The following is a 17,820-nucleotide window of genomic DNA, read 5'->3' on the forward strand; positions in this document are numbered from 1 at the left end:
GAACCCGTCTAGTGCTGATCTGAGATCTCAGCTCGCAACTGTCATGAGTATTTTGGTATTTCATTTAGAATGCGGACATTATTAAAATAAAACTTCCACACTCAAATGTCCGTCAAAATAAAAGTTCCATAAAAATAAAAGCTTTTAAGAATTAAAGGCATTGAGGGGTCTGGGTAGCTCAGCAAGTATTGATGCTGACTATCACCCCTGGAGTCGTGAGTTTGAATCCAGGGCGTGCTGAGTGACTCCAGCCAGGTCTCCTAAGCAACCAAATTGGCCCGGTTGCTAGGGAGGGTAGAGTCACATTGGGGTAACCTCCTTGTGGTCCCTATAATGTGGTTCTCGCTCTCAATGGGGCACGTGGCGAGTTGTGCGTGGATGCCGCAGAGAATAGCGTGAAGCCTCCACATGCACTACGTCTCTACGGTAAACGGTAACGCGCTCAACAAGCCACGTGATAAGATGTGCGGATTGACGGTTTCAGACGCGGAGGCAACTGAGATTCATCCTCCACCACCCGGATTGAGGCGAGTCACTACGCCACCACGAGGGCTTAGAGCGCATTGGGAATTGGGCATTCCAAATTGGGGAAAAAGGGGAAATAAAAAAATAATAATAAATAAATAAAATTAAAAGGCATTGTGACAAAAATATTACTATTGTATACAAAAATATCATATTCAAAGTAATAGCAATGATATTACTAATAACAATAATTTAATAATAATAAATGGTTTTATTATTATCATTATTATAATTATTATTACATGTAAGCAATATCACAAAAACGAGTGTACTGAATATCAGCACACTGTGATTTAGCCGTAGCGGCCTTGTGCCACAGGTAATCCAATTTTTTTCATTAATTCTTTCAATTATACAGTGAAGCTCTGTTGTGCAGCATTTTATTTGACCAAAACAATTTGCAATTTTTCATAGAAAATGTATTATTATATTTTATTTGATTAAACACTGTTTTGATCATTACAATAACATAAAACATGGAATCCAGAAAATTTTAAATGGAAAATGCATAAGTTGCAACTGCAAGACTTTATGCAGTTCATATAATCAAGTCATTTTCTGTGTCATTTAATCAGTAATCTGAGGCTATTTATGTGTTGCTGAAGTATCGATTTAGTATCAGTACCGAGGTACCAGGGCTGGTATTATACCGAGCCAAAATGTTGGTATCGGAGCAACCGTAGTCTAAATATATACATCCAAATGCATAGCTTGTGGTAAATTTTTTAATTTGGCCTACTACACAGCAGGTGGCTGCACAGAACACGGCAGCCATCTACAGGCTATTATTGTCATAACATGATTTTCAAGTCATGTTATTTTTCTTTTTTCACCAGATGGCAGCAATTTGCCCCAATACATGAGACTTTCTTCATGTTTCAACTAGGTTTTTACTGTAGTACAGTTACATAAATTTGCTTATTTGCATATGCAAATGAATGGAGCTTGAACTGATTCTACTGAATTAATGTATTAAGATTAACTGTAGTATTTCAAGCATCTCTTACCCATGGTTGGGCTCTGATGGATGCCACACCCTGGTCAAACTGATTGGTCTTTACTTTGTATTCCCCATTCCTGAAAGGGATCTTCAGACAGGCCATCATGGACATGACCCTTTGGAAACCATTGGCGGTCAGAGACACAGTGACGGTCGGAGCTGAAGCCATTGCCAGCCCGATGGGCCAACCTCGGACAACGACGGGTTCCTGGATGCTGGAGAGCTGCACTGAGCCTCGCTCCTTCAGCAGAGGATCCAGCTTGGGCAACACAGATGCTTTCTCCTCCATAAAATCCTCAGCATCATCCAGCTCTGCCTCAGCTAGTGCATCCATCCACGCCTGGATATCAAGGAGGAATGCAAAAAGAGAAAATACAGAGGCACCATACACATGTAACTGAGTCTGAAAGTAAAATTAAGTATTATATCAATGCGTTTTAAATCCATTAAGAGTGCTCACTCTCCAGCGCCTCCATCTGGTCTGGATGATGGATGCAGCTTTGTGCCATTTCTCGACCTTTCTTCTGAGCAGCCAGCATCTCACCCCTTTGATGGACAGATCACAAGTATTAAAGGAATATTCCAGGTTCAAAATAAATTCGACAGCATTTGTGGCATAATGTTGATTTCCACAAAAAATTATTTTGAATTATTTTTCTTTTAAAAAAAAAAAAAAAGCAAAAAACTTACAATGGAAGTAAATGGGGGCCCATTTTTGGAGGGTTCAAAAAGGCAGAAATGTGAAACTTATAACTGTATAAAAGTACTTGTGTTAATTCTTCTGTTAAAACTTGTGCACTATTTGAGCTTTATACGATGGGGCTGTTTAATACTTGATTCTGATTGGTTGACGGATATTCAAAGGTGTGCAATTATTTTTCAGTAAACGCACTGCAATGAAGTAGTTCCAGTTTCATAATTCAATGGGCCTTCATCAATTATTCCTTATGTAAAGGTTTTAAATTGCCATTTTTACGGTAATTGTAAGTCATTACGTCGTCATGGCAACGAAGTTGTAAAACTGGATATTACTTTACACAGAAAAGGTGTGATTTTATCACACTAAAATCTTTTTAACACACATACTGTTTACATCTTGTGGCTATACTTTTAAAACAGTGAGTATTTTAATGTTTACAGATTGGCCCCCATTCACTTCCATTGTAAGTGTCTCACTGTAACCCAGATTTTCACCCGTTGTGTCATTAAAAATAAGAGGAAAAAAACAACAACATATTATATAAAAACAGGTTCAAAATATTCCAATAGCAACTTTTTAAGAGCTTGGATATGTCGGATAGGTGATCATGGTCAGAGTAAAAAAATAACACCAAGTAAACAAATGTGACAGCATTTTCAAGTTACTAATAAAATCCTGTGTGTGATTTAACGGTGTTTCAGCTTACAGCCAAGAGCAGGTGCTCAAAAGGTCATGTCACTTCCTGTTTGGGTGACAACCCAAGAATAAATACACCTCTTCATGGTGAATAACACTTAAACCCGCTGAATTGTAACAGTCTCTCTTTGATTTACACATGATTATATTAGTGATCAGATTACAGGAAACACTTTTATTTCTTTAGATCAAAATGTGACTCAGTAAAGTTATATACAGAACTCTGATCTCAGTACAGCTGGTGTTTGGCTCAGGTGAGCTAGAGCTGTTCTGTTCTGTGTTTAAGGGATAAGCAGGTGTAAGGTAACCAGTACACGCTGTCTAGACAGACGGCAGATGTCACATCTTTTAGCCGAGCAGAGGAGAGAGAGGGGTGGATGGTTACTGCCAGGGTTCCCACGCCTTTCGACCAATGAATTTACATTACCGTTTCAGTTGTTTGCAATTATGGGTTTAGGATTTGTAAAAATACTTTTATTACAATATAAATTTCAATAGGTTTGCATTGTGATATTTCATGACAACTGAGCACATTTCCGATATACAGTTTCAATATTGTAATGAGAAGAAAAATGAATGAGAATTCCATTTCCAAATATATATTCAAAATGTTTAACAGTATAACATTTTGTGTTGACACGACAAAGCAATCAAAATTTAAAGCATTACAAAAATAATTTATCCTAGTGTCCAAAAACGTCTCCAAACAATTAAAACATAATAATTGTACATAAGAATTTATTACACATGCAAATACAACAATAACTAATTATGCTCTCTCTCAAAAGCATGCAGGCATGAGTAACAAGATCTCATTCAGTTCCATTCTGTGTCATCTGAGGCATCATTGAGTCTGTGTCATGTACTTGGCACCATCTCCTGGTGGCCATATGTAATTACAGTGACCGATCCTCTCTGCCCATATTTGGATGACTTCCACCTCTGGCTGCAGTGATCTGAATCCTAATACGATTTGTTTAGCATTCCATAATGCTGGACAACATTCTACATCATTTCCGATGAAGTCACCTGATCCAGGAAAGCTAATGTGTTTTTAGTCAGTTAGCACAATATGTATCGTGCACACTGTGCTTCATGTGGATTATCGAATGATCTATACATCAGATTACGTAATGATATTTTAATATTCCGTTTATTTTGCTTGAAGTTGTAAGCGATAACATGGCATATAAGCAACACCTGTTAACATGTAACATGTATGTCAAAGACATATACTTAGCTATTACTCGCTATATTTTTGCTTGTGAGTAAAAAAATAGGCTGGTAGTATTCTACTCTTTGAGAGCTTTCCAACAAAATATGACAAATAGCTATTTGATCAGGTTGATGTTTTTACAAGTGCAGTGCAAATTTATTAATAAATTATGAAAACGGAACACTTCTGATTTGCCTGAAAGTTTCAAAGCACTTGTTTAGTTGATCATTATACCTACATGCATTGTAAAGTACAGCTTCTAGCTTTAAAATGAAACCTATTTTGTGTTGGTCAAGTCTGTAGTTATTAATATTTTGATAATAATTTTTTTCTCTGCGGACCCATGTTTAAAGGGTTAGTATTTAGTGATAAATGTGAAATGCGTATCAATCATACCTGCACTCTACCTGTGATGAAAAATTTAAAGAACGTCAATTCTAACCTGCTTGTATGCGGGTGGCAGCTTGTGTCCTGAGGTTGTGGAGACGCCGCTGGTACCTGCGCCAGCAGCACTGAATACAGAACGCCTTATGTGAACGCACCCAGTCCCTGTGCTGCTCCAACATCTCCAACTGCACAACAAACACACATTACATTAACTTTACTGACATTAAGTGAACTCACTGAAAGTGAGTGCAAAAGACACCACAGAATGTATAGTACTTTTGACAAATCGGTTTTAAATGATGCACACTCATATGAGAAGACGACTTTGGTCTTATTCTTGGTCTAGAAAATGCTGCTTTATTCTAGACAAAGGTCATGGTGAATACTAGTCCTCTTGGTAACCCTCCTATTATTAGACACATTCAGTTGCAGAAAAAATTAGTCATTGGTAACCACAGTATGCCTGTTAATGGAGTAAACTTTAAAGAATAATAATAAAAAAAAGTTATACAATTTCTGCAGCATTTTAAAACAGTACAAAGTCATCAGAGTGGTCGCTTTACCAGGGAGTGTGTGAGAAAGACTTTGGTCCTTCCACAATGCGCCATGTTGTTGTTGTCATCATGGCTTGGGGTGGAGTTAAGGGTGTGTCTTCTGAGGACCACACTGAGCACATTCTTCACAGCAGATCCCAGAACAGCCTGATCACTCAACTTGATGTCTGTGTGAGAGAGCTGAGCTTCAGAAACAAGATATTGATCTTTGAAAACAGTGTACAGTACAACTACAGCACAAATACAAAAGGTCTGATGATGGTTCTATCAATTCAAGATCTTAAATATCATTGTAAAGGTGCACCACGATTAGGGTTGGGAACAGAGAACCTTCCTTTTTTTTTTCAATAACGTAACCAGAATAGTTTAATGCATTTTTGTTCTGTTAACAGTTCTCAAACGTGCATTCTTCCATCGATGTGGTGGGGACTAGTGATAGACTGATATATCAAGCAGGCTGATTAATCGGCCAATATTTGGTCATTTCGCGATTATCAGCATCGGCCGATAACCGTGTTCGCTTTCTCCAGATTAACTAAAGTGTTAACTTTCCCTTGTGTCCGTTCCAAAATCTACAGATAGATTCGTCAATGGATATATAACACTTTCTGTTTTCAAGTTTATGCATATTTGAGTAAATATTGCATACAGTAACTGTTTATTTGACTTTTTTGGGGGGGGGTGGGGGATTTTTCCCCTTTTTCTCCCAATTTGGAATGCCCAATTCCCAATGCGCTTTTAAGTCCTCGTGGTCGCGTAGTGATTCGCCTCAGTCTGGGTGGCGGAGGACGAATCCCAGTTGCCTCCGCGTCTGAGACCGCCAACCCGCGCATCTTATCATGTGGCTTGTTGAGTGCGTTGCCACGGAGACATAGCGCATGTGGAGGCTTCACGCCATCCACCGCGGCAACCACGCTCAACTCACCACGCGCCCCACCGAGAACGAACCACATTAAAGACTACGAGGAGGTTACCCCATGTGACTCTACCTTCCCTAGCAACCGGGCCAATTTGGTTGCTTAGAAAACCTGGCTGGAGTCACTCAGAATCACTGGGATTCGAACTAGCGAACTCCAGGGGTGGTAGCCTTTGATTTGTTGTTGTTAAAATATATTGTTTATCGCCATTTATATCTGCCACCCTGCTCTCTAGATATCGGTATCAGCCACTGAAAAACCCATTTTGGTTGACAACTCAAATGGACACGGTGCTAAAATAATCTGATATTTCTATCAACTTTAAAACTGTAATGTACCATTCAGCAGTCCAGCAACACTGCTATTGAATCAGCTCGATGAAGTTACGATTTCAGAGGCAAGCATGGTGTTTAGAGTAAAAGTCTGCTCGAAAAAAAAATTCTGTTCTGTTATTCTGTTGTTTAACCAACTAATGAGATAATTCATGAAAGAAGAACTAGAACAAGTCTTTGCGACACTTTACACACCAAATCCTGCAAGCAGTAACATGAAACCACACGCGCACAAATTGTGATACGACGTCGATAAGAGATTCGTAAGATTAAGCAGAGATCTGAACCGAAACATACAGTGGGAAGAACAAGAGGCAAACAAGCACAACACTGCATGCAAAACACTGCGAGACAAGCATGCAGTTATTCACCAGAAAAATCCAGATTTACAGTCAACTTACAAATGGCATTATTTTAAGCACTGTGTTCATAAAAGATTGGAGGAAATGGGATAAAGATACTGAAAGACAAAAGGACACGAAACAGCAATTAAAGAAGAGAATAGGAAAAAAAGTAGGTACTTTATGTCCACTTCATTTCCACTTACTGTCTTCTCCGATCATTTGAGATGCTAGTTTGGTGTTTGTGATCAGTCCATATCGCTGGAGGAAACTGCCAAATGGGATCCTGCTCAAACATTATAAAAATAACCTGTTTTTATTTCCAAGTTTAAACACTGAAAATCTGCTATTATCCATCTAAACGAGTGCTGGAAATGTATCTTTCCTCTGGAATACTTTTAATAAAAGTAACATATTTATTGTTAAATGCAGAGATTGTATAGTAAGACATGTGTATGTATGAAGTGTTACCTGATGGGAAATCCTGCCGCGCTGATGTTTATAGTCTCCACTATCCCACAGGCCTCGAGTTGAGTGATAACCTGAACACAAACCAACATGAGTCACCAAACCCATCTGAGAACTATGAACGCTTTAAAATCCCACGCAGATCAACACAGAGTATGCAGCGCCATTCAAGCACTTGATTCAATGCAAGAGCACACTCATATTAAAAGTGAACAGACAGAACAGTAGAAGTTTAAATCACCTCCTCCTTTTTGAAGGTGAGAGGTCTGCAGTCAGGGTTGGGTTTGATGCAACGCGTGTAGTGTGGAGTGGTGCTGTGCAAAATCTTCATCAGACTTTCAAGTGAGTTCTGCATATTCGTGACAAGAAGGAATCATATTAAACACAAAGGCAGGTCAATGTAAAAGCAATCTGAGTAAAGGTCTGTTCACACCAAATCCGTGACGATTTTGCGAGACAAACTTCCAAGGAAATGTCTGTTCACACCGAGACATAATGCCTGGATTAATGCCTGGATAATATAACACAAGGTACTGTGATACAAATACACATGGAATAATGTACATTAAGAATAACAGGTATAGTACAAAATATGATGCATAACATTAAAAATAACATAAAAGAAAACACTGGCTCACAGTCTTTTCTTTATTTAAATTATTGCATATTTGTATTGAATTCAGGGTTTCTTGTGCATGGTTAGAAAAGAGCACTGTTACAGGAATACTTTGTTATGTTATCCTTATCCTATAAAAATAGCAGAGGAGTTCTGCAATTTGTTTGTCTACAGTAAAATATTGCATGTAAAGAGTCTTTTTATGGCATATTTTACTACGTGCAAATGAATTGCCGAAACTTGCTGCTATTTTTAATGCCATGAGAATATAACAGGCACAGTGATACACATATTACATAATGTGCATTAAGACAAAACACCAGGTATGTTATAAAATATGAGATATACACACATTCCACAGTACACATAACATAAAAATTCAAAAAAGAAAGAATGTGCTTACAGCTTCTAAATGATTTATTTACTGCATATTTGCATTAAAAGAGCACAGGAATATACTCCAGAGTCTTTATGTTTATGAACATTTAGAATAATATATGCTATAGGCCTAATACTAATAGTGTTTATAATATTATAAGCAGGCTTTCAAAAAAAGACCGGGTTCATGTTTGCAGTACAAAGGGTTCATGTACTGCAACTATTTATTTTAAGCATATAATTTTCGGGGGGGTGTATCAGCTGCATGTCCAATGCCAGTGTTTGCCAGTTGGATTGAGCAGCTGCAGTGACTCTGGAAAAATTACAAAAAGCTGAAAGAAAAAAAAAAGAAAAAAATCAGACTGCTCTGTATAAAAAAACCTTTGGATTATTGGTGGACAATTTGTTGGACCCGGTGTGAACAGCGCCATGGGAATCCATTTTTCCGAGCCAAACGCTTGTTCGGAAACAAATATTTGCACCAAAAAAACGGACTTGGTTTGAATAGGCCTTAAAGCAAAGATCCAACCAAATTAAAATCTTTCACTGAACCAAATGAAATCTTTCATTAAAAACTTCTGTACCTTAAATTTTGAGACAACAGTGACCACTTTACTGTGTCCCCTGGACCCCCCCTCATTCTCACAATCACTGTCAACAAAGAGACTGTGCAGCAATGAATCCTGGGACTTCTGCAATAGACTGATGAGCTCAGGGGGAACCGGGTCCTGCAAACATGGACAGAATTGCAAAAATACAATTGAGATCAACCATGTACCCTGTCCTGTTTTACCCTCCTTTGTTTCATACTATGAAAGTTATATTCTTCGTCATAATTTAATACCTTATTCTTCTCCATCATGCCCTCGATCTGATAGCTGACTTTGCCTGCGTAGTGAGCCACAGTGAAATGAGGCTCTTTGCTGAATTTGTCCCAGCTGATATTTGCATTTTTTGATAGTTCCTTCTCCAGACGCACACAGAACTGCTTCGCATCTGCCGCTCTGTTCAGACGACACTCCTGAATGATAGACAGATATATAGAAAGAGAAACAATGAGGGATTTTTTCAGTTGTTTACTGTTTGTGTATTGCTTATCTTTAATATTAGGCTATATGTAAACACCTCGTGAAATTTTTAATGCACTAAAATAAATCGCTAATAAACACACTTTATGAAGATACATTGTGCCTATACAAAATACACTCACAGAGAACTTTATTAGGAACACTACCTAATCATGCAGATATGGGTCAGGAGCTTCAGTTAATGTTCATATCAACCATTAGAATGGGGAAAAAATGTGATCTCAGTGAGTTCAACCATGGCATGATTGTTGGTGCCAGACGGGCTGGTTGCATTGCACTGCTGCCACACGATTGGCTGATTAGATAATCGCATAAATAAGTAGGTGTTCTTAATAAAGTGCTTGGTGAGTGTAGATTCCATAATCTCCTAATAACTCTCTTAAGTGGATACAGACCTCATTGAGCAGGGAGATAATGCTGATAGGACTGCCTTCAATCAGGTCCAGGCAGCCCTGGTTGTCTTGGTAACGTATGAAGGACCAATGCAGCCCCTCGGACACGTACTCCTCCTGCTGAGCCTTCAGGTAATGAGCCACAAAGTGCTGCTGGAGCTTCTCATTAGCATAATTAATGCACAACTGCTCCAGGTTGTTAAAGAGAAAGCACTCAAACCCGTACACATCCAGCAGACCTGAAGAGGAGTCATTTATGTTTACATTCTATTCAGAGATGTACAGTGTTTGATTTGGCGCCTTTAAAACAAAAATTATTACAATGCGTACCAATAAAGTTGCAATATATGGAATTGTCCGCACACATACTGTTGTTGATGAAAGTGACTAACCAGTCAAACAACCTGTAAATTAAATATTAAGAATGTCATAAACAACAGTATCACTAAAATGGCATGAAAGCCAATAAACAAGACATTCAATTGTTTACTCACAGCCTTTGGCATGATTTCGCAAAATAACACAATACTTCAAGACAGCTACTCTTCAAACATCTTTACACAACTATTAAGGTCGTCTTGGACTGACTCACTGTGCGTAGATGACTTTGGCAAGACAGTCTCTGCGTACGCTGCACTCTGACTGAGAACATGGTTTGAAGACGTTCTGTTTACCAGCACGCAGAGTTCTCACTCTTAAACATGACTGCAGATCATCTAACGGCACCTGCAGCAGAGCAGCCGTCTTCAACTGGAAACCTACACAAACACAACATACAGAGAGAGAGAGTAGTGATCAACACACACTGAAACAGCTGTTCGCTGACATACAAACACATACTGTATACACGTTAATAATTCAGCACAGGTTGTCATGCTATGAAATTTGAATTCTTTGTCTTGCTATTATTATTTTGCCAAATTTACTGACAAAACAGACAAGAAATAATGGGTGAAAGAGTCACCTTTGGAGTGTTCATCAAGATCACACAGGTGAGACTCTTCAGATGCAGGACTGAAGTTCACATTCCCCAACTGCAGAAGACCTGCGAGGATCTGCACACAAAGAAAATATAATCATGTAATTTTACAACCTACAGCATAATATTTATTTCAACAATTTTACCCGTTACCGCTTACCCTGAATATTTGTGCCTGCTTTTCCTCATCTATGCCAAGGTTGATCATTGCTTCCACAGTCTCTTGCAAACAGTCTTCTGCTCAGACACAAACAGGGTGCATATTGTCAAATAAAATGCAGAGTCCCTCCTGAAATCCACTAACATGCTTGGAGTCATCCTACCTTCTAAAGTTTTCTCAGCATGTGGCAACCAGGCAAAGTCTTGGTCCAAAGGTAGAATCCATTCCTGTCGCTGCTTCTCTGTGGCCCCTTTCATCATCTTCACAACAAACCAACAACACGCAATCAACACTGATGCAGATGAAATTGACATAAAGTATCTTATCTTTCAGTTTGCGTCCATCAAGTTTCAAATAAAACAAATTCATTAAATGAGGTAAACTACCTTTCATTTAGTATTTAATAGAGGTAGACCGATATATCGGTTTTACTGATTAATCGGTGCCGATAGTTGCTTTTTAGAACTATCGGTTATCGGCAAAAATCCATGCCGATAGTTTTTTAATTCCTCATTTTTTTTATTCCATATAAATAAATCTCATCTGGTGAAATTATATATATACAAAACTCTTCATCTAGTGATTATCTTGGCTATAAAAAGCTTAATTTGTTAAATACTACCAGTCCCAGGTGTATTTCAGGCTTGTTTATAGTAAAAAGTCCCACGTTATGAAACAAATCTTAATTTTCTGGTTATTATTAGAATTTAGGTTGAACAAACTGCTTTTGGGATTTTATTGATTTAGGAGTTTTGTAGCCTCAATGTCTGTGCATGTCATAATAAGGAAAGATTGATTTGATATAAATTGATTTTAAAAACTATCAGCCGATTAATCGGTTATCGGCCTTTTCCTACACCTTAGATATCAGTATCAGCAAAATCCACTATCGGTCGACCTCTATTATTTAATTACTGGATTATCCAATAATGGGCATTAAGAAGCAGTAATTTAATATTTAAACTTTGTTTTACGGCTGTGAATCAATTAAAAAATATTAACTAATAAATCGCAGTTTTCTGTGATTAATCACGATTAATCATGGTATATTAAAACATTAAAATTAGGGCTGTCAATCAATTTTTTTTAAAATATAATTAATTACATGGTGTGCCGATTAATTAATCGAATAAATCGTAATTAATCGCATATATAAATATTTGCTGAGAAAGCCCCTCAAATAGCAATAATTCAATATATAATGATAAAATAATAATAATAATAATATATATATATATATATATATATATATATATATATATATATATATATATATATATATTTATATATTAGAGCTGTCAGAATTAACTTCATGCGTTAACGCATTTTTTTAAATGAGGGATCATAAAATTTGCATTTTGTTTTATTTAGTACTGCCCCGAAGAAGCTATTTGACATAACACATCCTCACATATATTCCACACTAATATGGTGTGTTGCTTTCTCGATGATCAGTGACTGTTTGTGTAATAATTGTTCATGAATCCCTGCTTTGTCTTTGAGCAGTGAAGATGTCCACTTTTCTTAAGAAAAAAACCCAAGTACATTAAAATTATTTGGTTTCTCAGCATCTTCTTCCCAACAGTGGCTATAAATGAGGTCCAGATTTTGACAATTGAGGGACTAATACACAACTATTACAAAAAGTGCAAACAATTATTGATGCTCAAGAAGGCAACATAAGAAGAACCCAGGGGTGCTAACTTTTGAGCAGGATGATTTGTGTAAATAAGAGTACATTTTGTGTTATGTAGCTTTTGAAGGGCAGTACTACATAAAAAATATAATCTCTTATAGGCTATTTGTATACATTCTGAAAGGGGTGTGGAAACTTCTGCACTTAACTGTATAGGCTATATAGTTTGTGAAAATTTATATTTTATTTTAGATTTAGTTTTTTCACGATTTAACCACATTTTACCAAATTTTTAAATGTACAAATTCCATGTAGCCTATCCTATCCATATGATGTCATATTGCATGTGTAATTATGAAATGACTTCACAAAAATGTACAACACTGTAACCAAAATACAACCCCCACATCTGAACATATAAGTGCTTGTACTACGTAAAAAGTGCAGTGTAGCTGTCTAAATGTGACATTGTCTGATTTACCTCCGTGCTCGTGGGGAAATGAACATTACAGAAAAATACTCGCTTACATATTCACATGCTGCACGAACAAATGGATCGGCTTCTTTCAGCTCGTTGCTGAAAACGCATTTTTTATTGGAACATTTCTACTTGTGCTGACTGACAGGATGACGAAGAGTGCGCGCCAAGCGTATGACGTCATTTCCATGGTATCCAGATACATTTCAGCAGATTTGCAGAAAGACTAAAATGAAAGTATTGTCAAATCAACGTGCAACGCTTCGAAATTGCTTCTCTTCTCTGCAAACGATACCGAAGAACAAGTACATCAAATGTAAGTAGAAAAAAAATCAGTGAGCCTACCAGCTGAAACCAGGACATAATTACAATGTTTAGAGAACTGTCGGGACACACCTCTTCAAAACGGGACGTCTGGTCACCCTACTTGAACGCAACGAGAAAACAATCCCTCATACAACATTTAATGCCATGACCTTATGAATTAAAGACATGTTGCTCCGATTTAAGACCTTTATAAGGCTTTATTTTGTGGAAGGGCGAGTTAAGACTTTTTAAGACCTTTTTAAGACCCGTGGAAACCCTGATACAGACATAAAACAAACTGAATGCTGAAGTTTAATTTGCTAAATTTTAAATCTCAAAACTATAATTTTCTCTGACTGCCCTTCAGTCTCTATCTTGCTCTGTCTCTATTGTTTATTCTTTAAAGCGTTAAACAGTCAACTATTAATTGCAGAATTTAACGGGTCCTACTAAGTTTTGCTTGAAATTCAAGCAAAACTATCTATATTGTGACACAAATCCTTATCGGGATATAATATTACACAATGCCGTGATTTTTGAAATAGCGAACACCCCTAATTTTGATCTGATTAAAGAGAAATCGTGACTGAATTATTACATCAACAATTCAGCTTATTATAACATTGGCAGTCAAACTGATCTAGAACCAGAAAGCGTATCTCTGAGATACGCTTTCTAAATTTACCTGATAAAATATGTGAAAATTCCTCTCATGAGGTGCTTGGAAAGCCACTCTCGTCTTCTCCAACAAGTAAGTTTGCACTGATGCTCCAACCAGCAGCTGAGAACTGCATTATAAAAACACAAGAATGAAAAATGCTTTAGTTTACTGTTCTTGAAGTCAATGAAAGTTGACAGACTATGACAGAAAGACACAACTAACCTGTTGAGCTGAAGCTGAATGTATTTCCCAAAGCGACTGCTGTTGTTGTTGCGTAATGTGCAGGCATTACCTGGGAATGGAAAATACCGGCTTTCAGAATGGGAGTGTATTAAAGATCACAACTTTAGAGAGCAAACAAGAGTCAACCCTTCAGTCTCACCAAAGGCCTCCATGACAGGATTAGAGTCCAGCACGCGTCGTTCTATCTTCTCTACAGTGTGCTGGCATTTCTGAGATGAAGTGGCCACAGTGGCGTAGTATTTCATCAAGCACCGTGACGTCCACGTCTGAGGAGATATTTAGTACAGGAGTTTTAGTCTAAAGCTCTTTCAGATCTATCCATCAGACTGTTTTCAGATCAGTTCTAAATTAATGTAGATTTGTTCATTATTATTAACATTTAATATTGCTGTCACACTTGCTGGAATAAAGCTGGTGTCTCGAACATGAATTAGGACCCTAAGTCAAGCAAACAGCACTTACTTTCCCAGCTCCACTTTCTCCAGAGACGACCAGTGATTGGTTCATGGGCTCCACCTGCCCTTGCACATTCCTGTAAGCCTCTTCTGCTACGATGAAGATGTGTGGCTTAAATTCCTGTATACAAACAGATGCTTTAACATTGAGGAGAGCTTCCTCGTGCCGCCCCGGGCAACTGCCCCATGTCGCCCATGCCCAAATCCGCCACTGGCTACAACTGCATAAATGTCAACTTCATAAACTTTGAAGAGTGATTTAGAGAACTGCTTTTATTTTCAGCACTTCTTGTTGTAATAACTGACGTAATTACCACTAGCAGATGCGAAAGAATAGGTTAGACAACATATCTACATGTTTTCTTAAAGTTTGCTATTTTCCTAGCCAACACTTTTCATTTTTGCTCTCTAAAGAGGAACTTGGAAAGCAGCCTTTCAACATACTTTTAAATGACAGAACAGGACTTAACATGAGTCTTAAGAAATGGCCTTTAGAGGTTGATCAATAGTGTTAATAATGAACTCAGTACATTTTTGAAAACTTGTTCTAAGTTACTGGCCCATGGCACAATGTAAAGAAGGTGAAAACACTACATAAATAACAGCTTAATTTTCCTATGGTCTATATAAATGAGCCCTACCTTTGGTCCTCCCAGTCATTTTTGACCGGAAAAAGGCAAATGTATTATTCTGATGATGATGATGATAAAATTTCTTCTTCGCTTAGAAAAACTGTGTATTTCTTTTGTAATTTAACGCAATTTTTTTATCTTATTTACATGTACATTTCTCAATTTTACCATTAATTTGCATATGTAAATATGCAAATTTATTAAACTTTAGTACAGTAAAAACCTACACTTCTATATGTTGAAACATGGAAGAATATGAGAATGTGACATATATTGGAGGCTGACTGCTGCCATCTGGTGAACAAAATATATTAATTCAATTAGAGTATAAAACAGAAGAATCAGAGTAAATATTTTGCAATTTCAAACTTTCTATAGTAAAAATGTATTTTGCAAACATTTTAAAGTCAGTGATGTGAACAGCTATAATGAGCAACGATAAATGTCTCTTGGGAGACAGTCTGCACACCTTTATTTCACCTTTATATGTGTGTTATGTTGTGTGTTCTGCCTCCTGGCTGTTTTAGTCTCACCCATTTATTTATGTTTGTGTGTGGGTGTGTGTGTGTGTTGGGTTGGGTAGTTTACGAGGACTTTTCTAGTGTCCCCATAATTCAAACCACTTTAAAAACATACTAAATGATGTTTTATTGAAAATGTAAAAATGCAGAAAGTTTTTGTGAGGGTTAGGTTTAGGGGTAGGGTTAGGGTTAAGGGACAGAATCTATAGTTCATACAGTATAAAAATAATTATGCCTATGGAGAGTCCTCATAATGATAGCTGCACCAACACGTGTGCGTGTGTGTGTGTGTGTGTGTGTGTGTGTATTGTCTCACCCCTCATGTCTGAGTGTGTGTGTGTTTAGCATTGTGGCTGATTTATTTGTTTTATCTGACAAAAAAAAAAAAAAATGCTCTGTGTTATAGTCACACCAGTTCATTTGTGCATGTGTGTGTATGTTTTTGTATGTTTTATAGTCTAACCCTTTAATTTCTGTGTGTGTTTTTTCTGCATTGTGGCTGATTTATTTATTGTATTTGACAGATCATTTTCCATGGTTGGTCTATTTTGACAGTGAAGACCAAAGGTGTAGCTTTTATTTTACGACCACTTAGACTTATCAAACCGAGTGGTGGTGGCGTAGTGGGCTAAAGCACATAACTGGTAATCAGAGGGTTGCTGGTTTGATCCCCACAGCCATCACCAGTGTGTCCTTGAGCAAGGCACTTAACTCCAGGTTGCTCCAGGGGGATTGTCCCTGTAATAAGTGCACTGTAAGTCACTTTGGATAAAAGCGTCTGCCAAATGCATAAATGTAAATGTTATCAAATAATGGCCAATTTTAGTTTTTTTGTTTTTTGTATGTTCAGATGGCAAGTGGAGGAAAAGTCACCAATTCTTGTACCGTTCAGATAAAGGAAACCATTTTTATTAAATGAGCAAAAGTGATTCCATATGTGAAGACCATAAGAGGGTTAAACGCTTTTTTTGTTTGTTTTAATTCATTTAATTATCATGCAAATTAATACCAACCTTGATAAAGTGACTGATTAGCCACAACAAAGATGAAAAAAAGATTTTAATGTTTTAAACATGTCTTCACAACGTCTTCCATTATAACAAAAAGCAGATGGGCAGTATGACATCAGTTACGTGTTAACAGTGTTTGAAACATTGTACAGAACTCTGTTGTTTCCAATGAGAGCATGAATAAACCACATGAGCTGGAAAATAATATAGTATTTATCGCAGAGTTTTTGATATGTACTAAAAGCTTTAGAATGTGCTCAGCTGTGTTTACCTGAGGCTGAGGGGCAGAGTGATATTCTCTCATCACATCCATAGAGTACAGGTGAGGGATTGGTTGAAAGGGGTTAAGGGCGACCAGTGTGCAGCCAGCATGTGTGTAGAACACATTTGCACTGTACCTGGCCTGCAGGCATTTCAACACTGCCGAAGAAACAAAACACAGCAGAAATTAAATACTGAGTCAGGGCTGGCATTATAGTGTTAAAGTAATTTAGAAGGGATTCACTGAATATAGAAATGTTGGCTGATACAGACAGTTGTGGCAGATAACTAATATGATGGTCGATATTATGAATCATTTAAGATACAAGCTATAACTTTACATCTACAACTCAAATCCAGAACTTTACATGCTTTAAGTGAAATCAGGCTTCATAATAATACACAGTAGAACTGTTTAGTTCTTTAAAATCTGGCAATGTAAAAGAACATAAAACAAAACTGATATTATTTGCTCATATATATTATAAACTCATGCGTAAAACTGACCGTTATCGATATGGTTGCTGATAAATCCTGTATCTTTAATTTTAGAAGTGTATTAGATCAACAAATCTTTTTCTAAATGTTTTTGTCCACACTGTACCTGTAGTGGGGGTAACAGGGTTGACTTTGGTGAGGTCATCATAAGTGTGAAGTTCGACTTCATTAATGAGGAAGTCTTTGATATCTCCTTCCAGTGAATCATTCAGAGATTTCCTGCGAGTCGGGACTCTGTCTTTCAGTCCATTTACCTGCATGAGAGAAATAAATTTGCTCAGAACATTATTCATAACATCATTATTCATAATAGGATGTTAAGGTCTTTGATTTAGTTTAGAATAAGGGTTATTAAAATAACTCACTCTTT

General features: G+C 37.2%; 1 protein-coding gene across 1 annotated transcript in view; it reads right to left on the reverse strand.

Annotated features, from left to right (window-relative positions):
- Positions 1-17,820, reverse strand: part of LOC127423274 (unconventional myosin-XIX) — a 28,584-nt gene that overhangs the window by 1,822 nt on the left and 8,942 nt on the right. The window contains exons 2-22 of the mRNA XM_051667434.1: positions 17,557-17,704; positions 16,963-17,111; positions 14,536-14,649; positions 14,213-14,339; positions 14,053-14,122; positions 13,855-13,957; positions 10,913-11,009; positions 10,750-10,826; positions 10,575-10,665; positions 10,203-10,368; positions 9,941-10,014; positions 9,614-9,849; positions 8,975-9,151; positions 8,715-8,858; positions 7,378-7,485; positions 7,140-7,210; positions 6,875-6,954; positions 5,088-5,245; positions 4,580-4,709; positions 1,986-2,071; positions 1,533-1,865 (exon numbers count right to left, since the gene is read on the reverse strand). Of these exons, the coding sequence (XP_051523394.1) occupies positions 1,533-1,865; positions 1,986-2,071; positions 4,580-4,709; positions 5,088-5,245; positions 6,875-6,954; positions 7,140-7,210; positions 7,378-7,485; positions 8,715-8,858; positions 8,975-9,151; positions 9,614-9,849; positions 9,941-10,014; positions 10,203-10,368; positions 10,575-10,665; positions 10,750-10,826; positions 10,913-11,009; positions 13,855-13,957; positions 14,053-14,122; positions 14,213-14,339; positions 14,536-14,649; positions 16,963-17,111; positions 17,557-17,704 (2,739 nt within the window). The remainder of the gene's footprint in view (positions 1-1,532; positions 1,866-1,985; positions 2,072-4,579; positions 4,710-5,087; positions 5,246-6,874; positions 6,955-7,139; positions 7,211-7,377; positions 7,486-8,714; positions 8,859-8,974; positions 9,152-9,613; positions 9,850-9,940; positions 10,015-10,202; positions 10,369-10,574; positions 10,666-10,749; positions 10,827-10,912; positions 11,010-13,854; positions 13,958-14,052; positions 14,123-14,212; positions 14,340-14,535; positions 14,650-16,962; positions 17,112-17,556; positions 17,705-17,820) is intronic.

The sequence above is a fragment of the Myxocyprinus asiaticus genome, chromosome 3 (assembly GCF_019703515.2).
Source record: "Myxocyprinus asiaticus isolate MX2 ecotype Aquarium Trade chromosome 3, UBuf_Myxa_2, whole genome shotgun sequence".
Classification (NCBI taxonomy): domain Eukaryota; kingdom Metazoa; phylum Chordata; class Actinopteri; order Cypriniformes; family Catostomidae; genus Myxocyprinus; species Myxocyprinus asiaticus.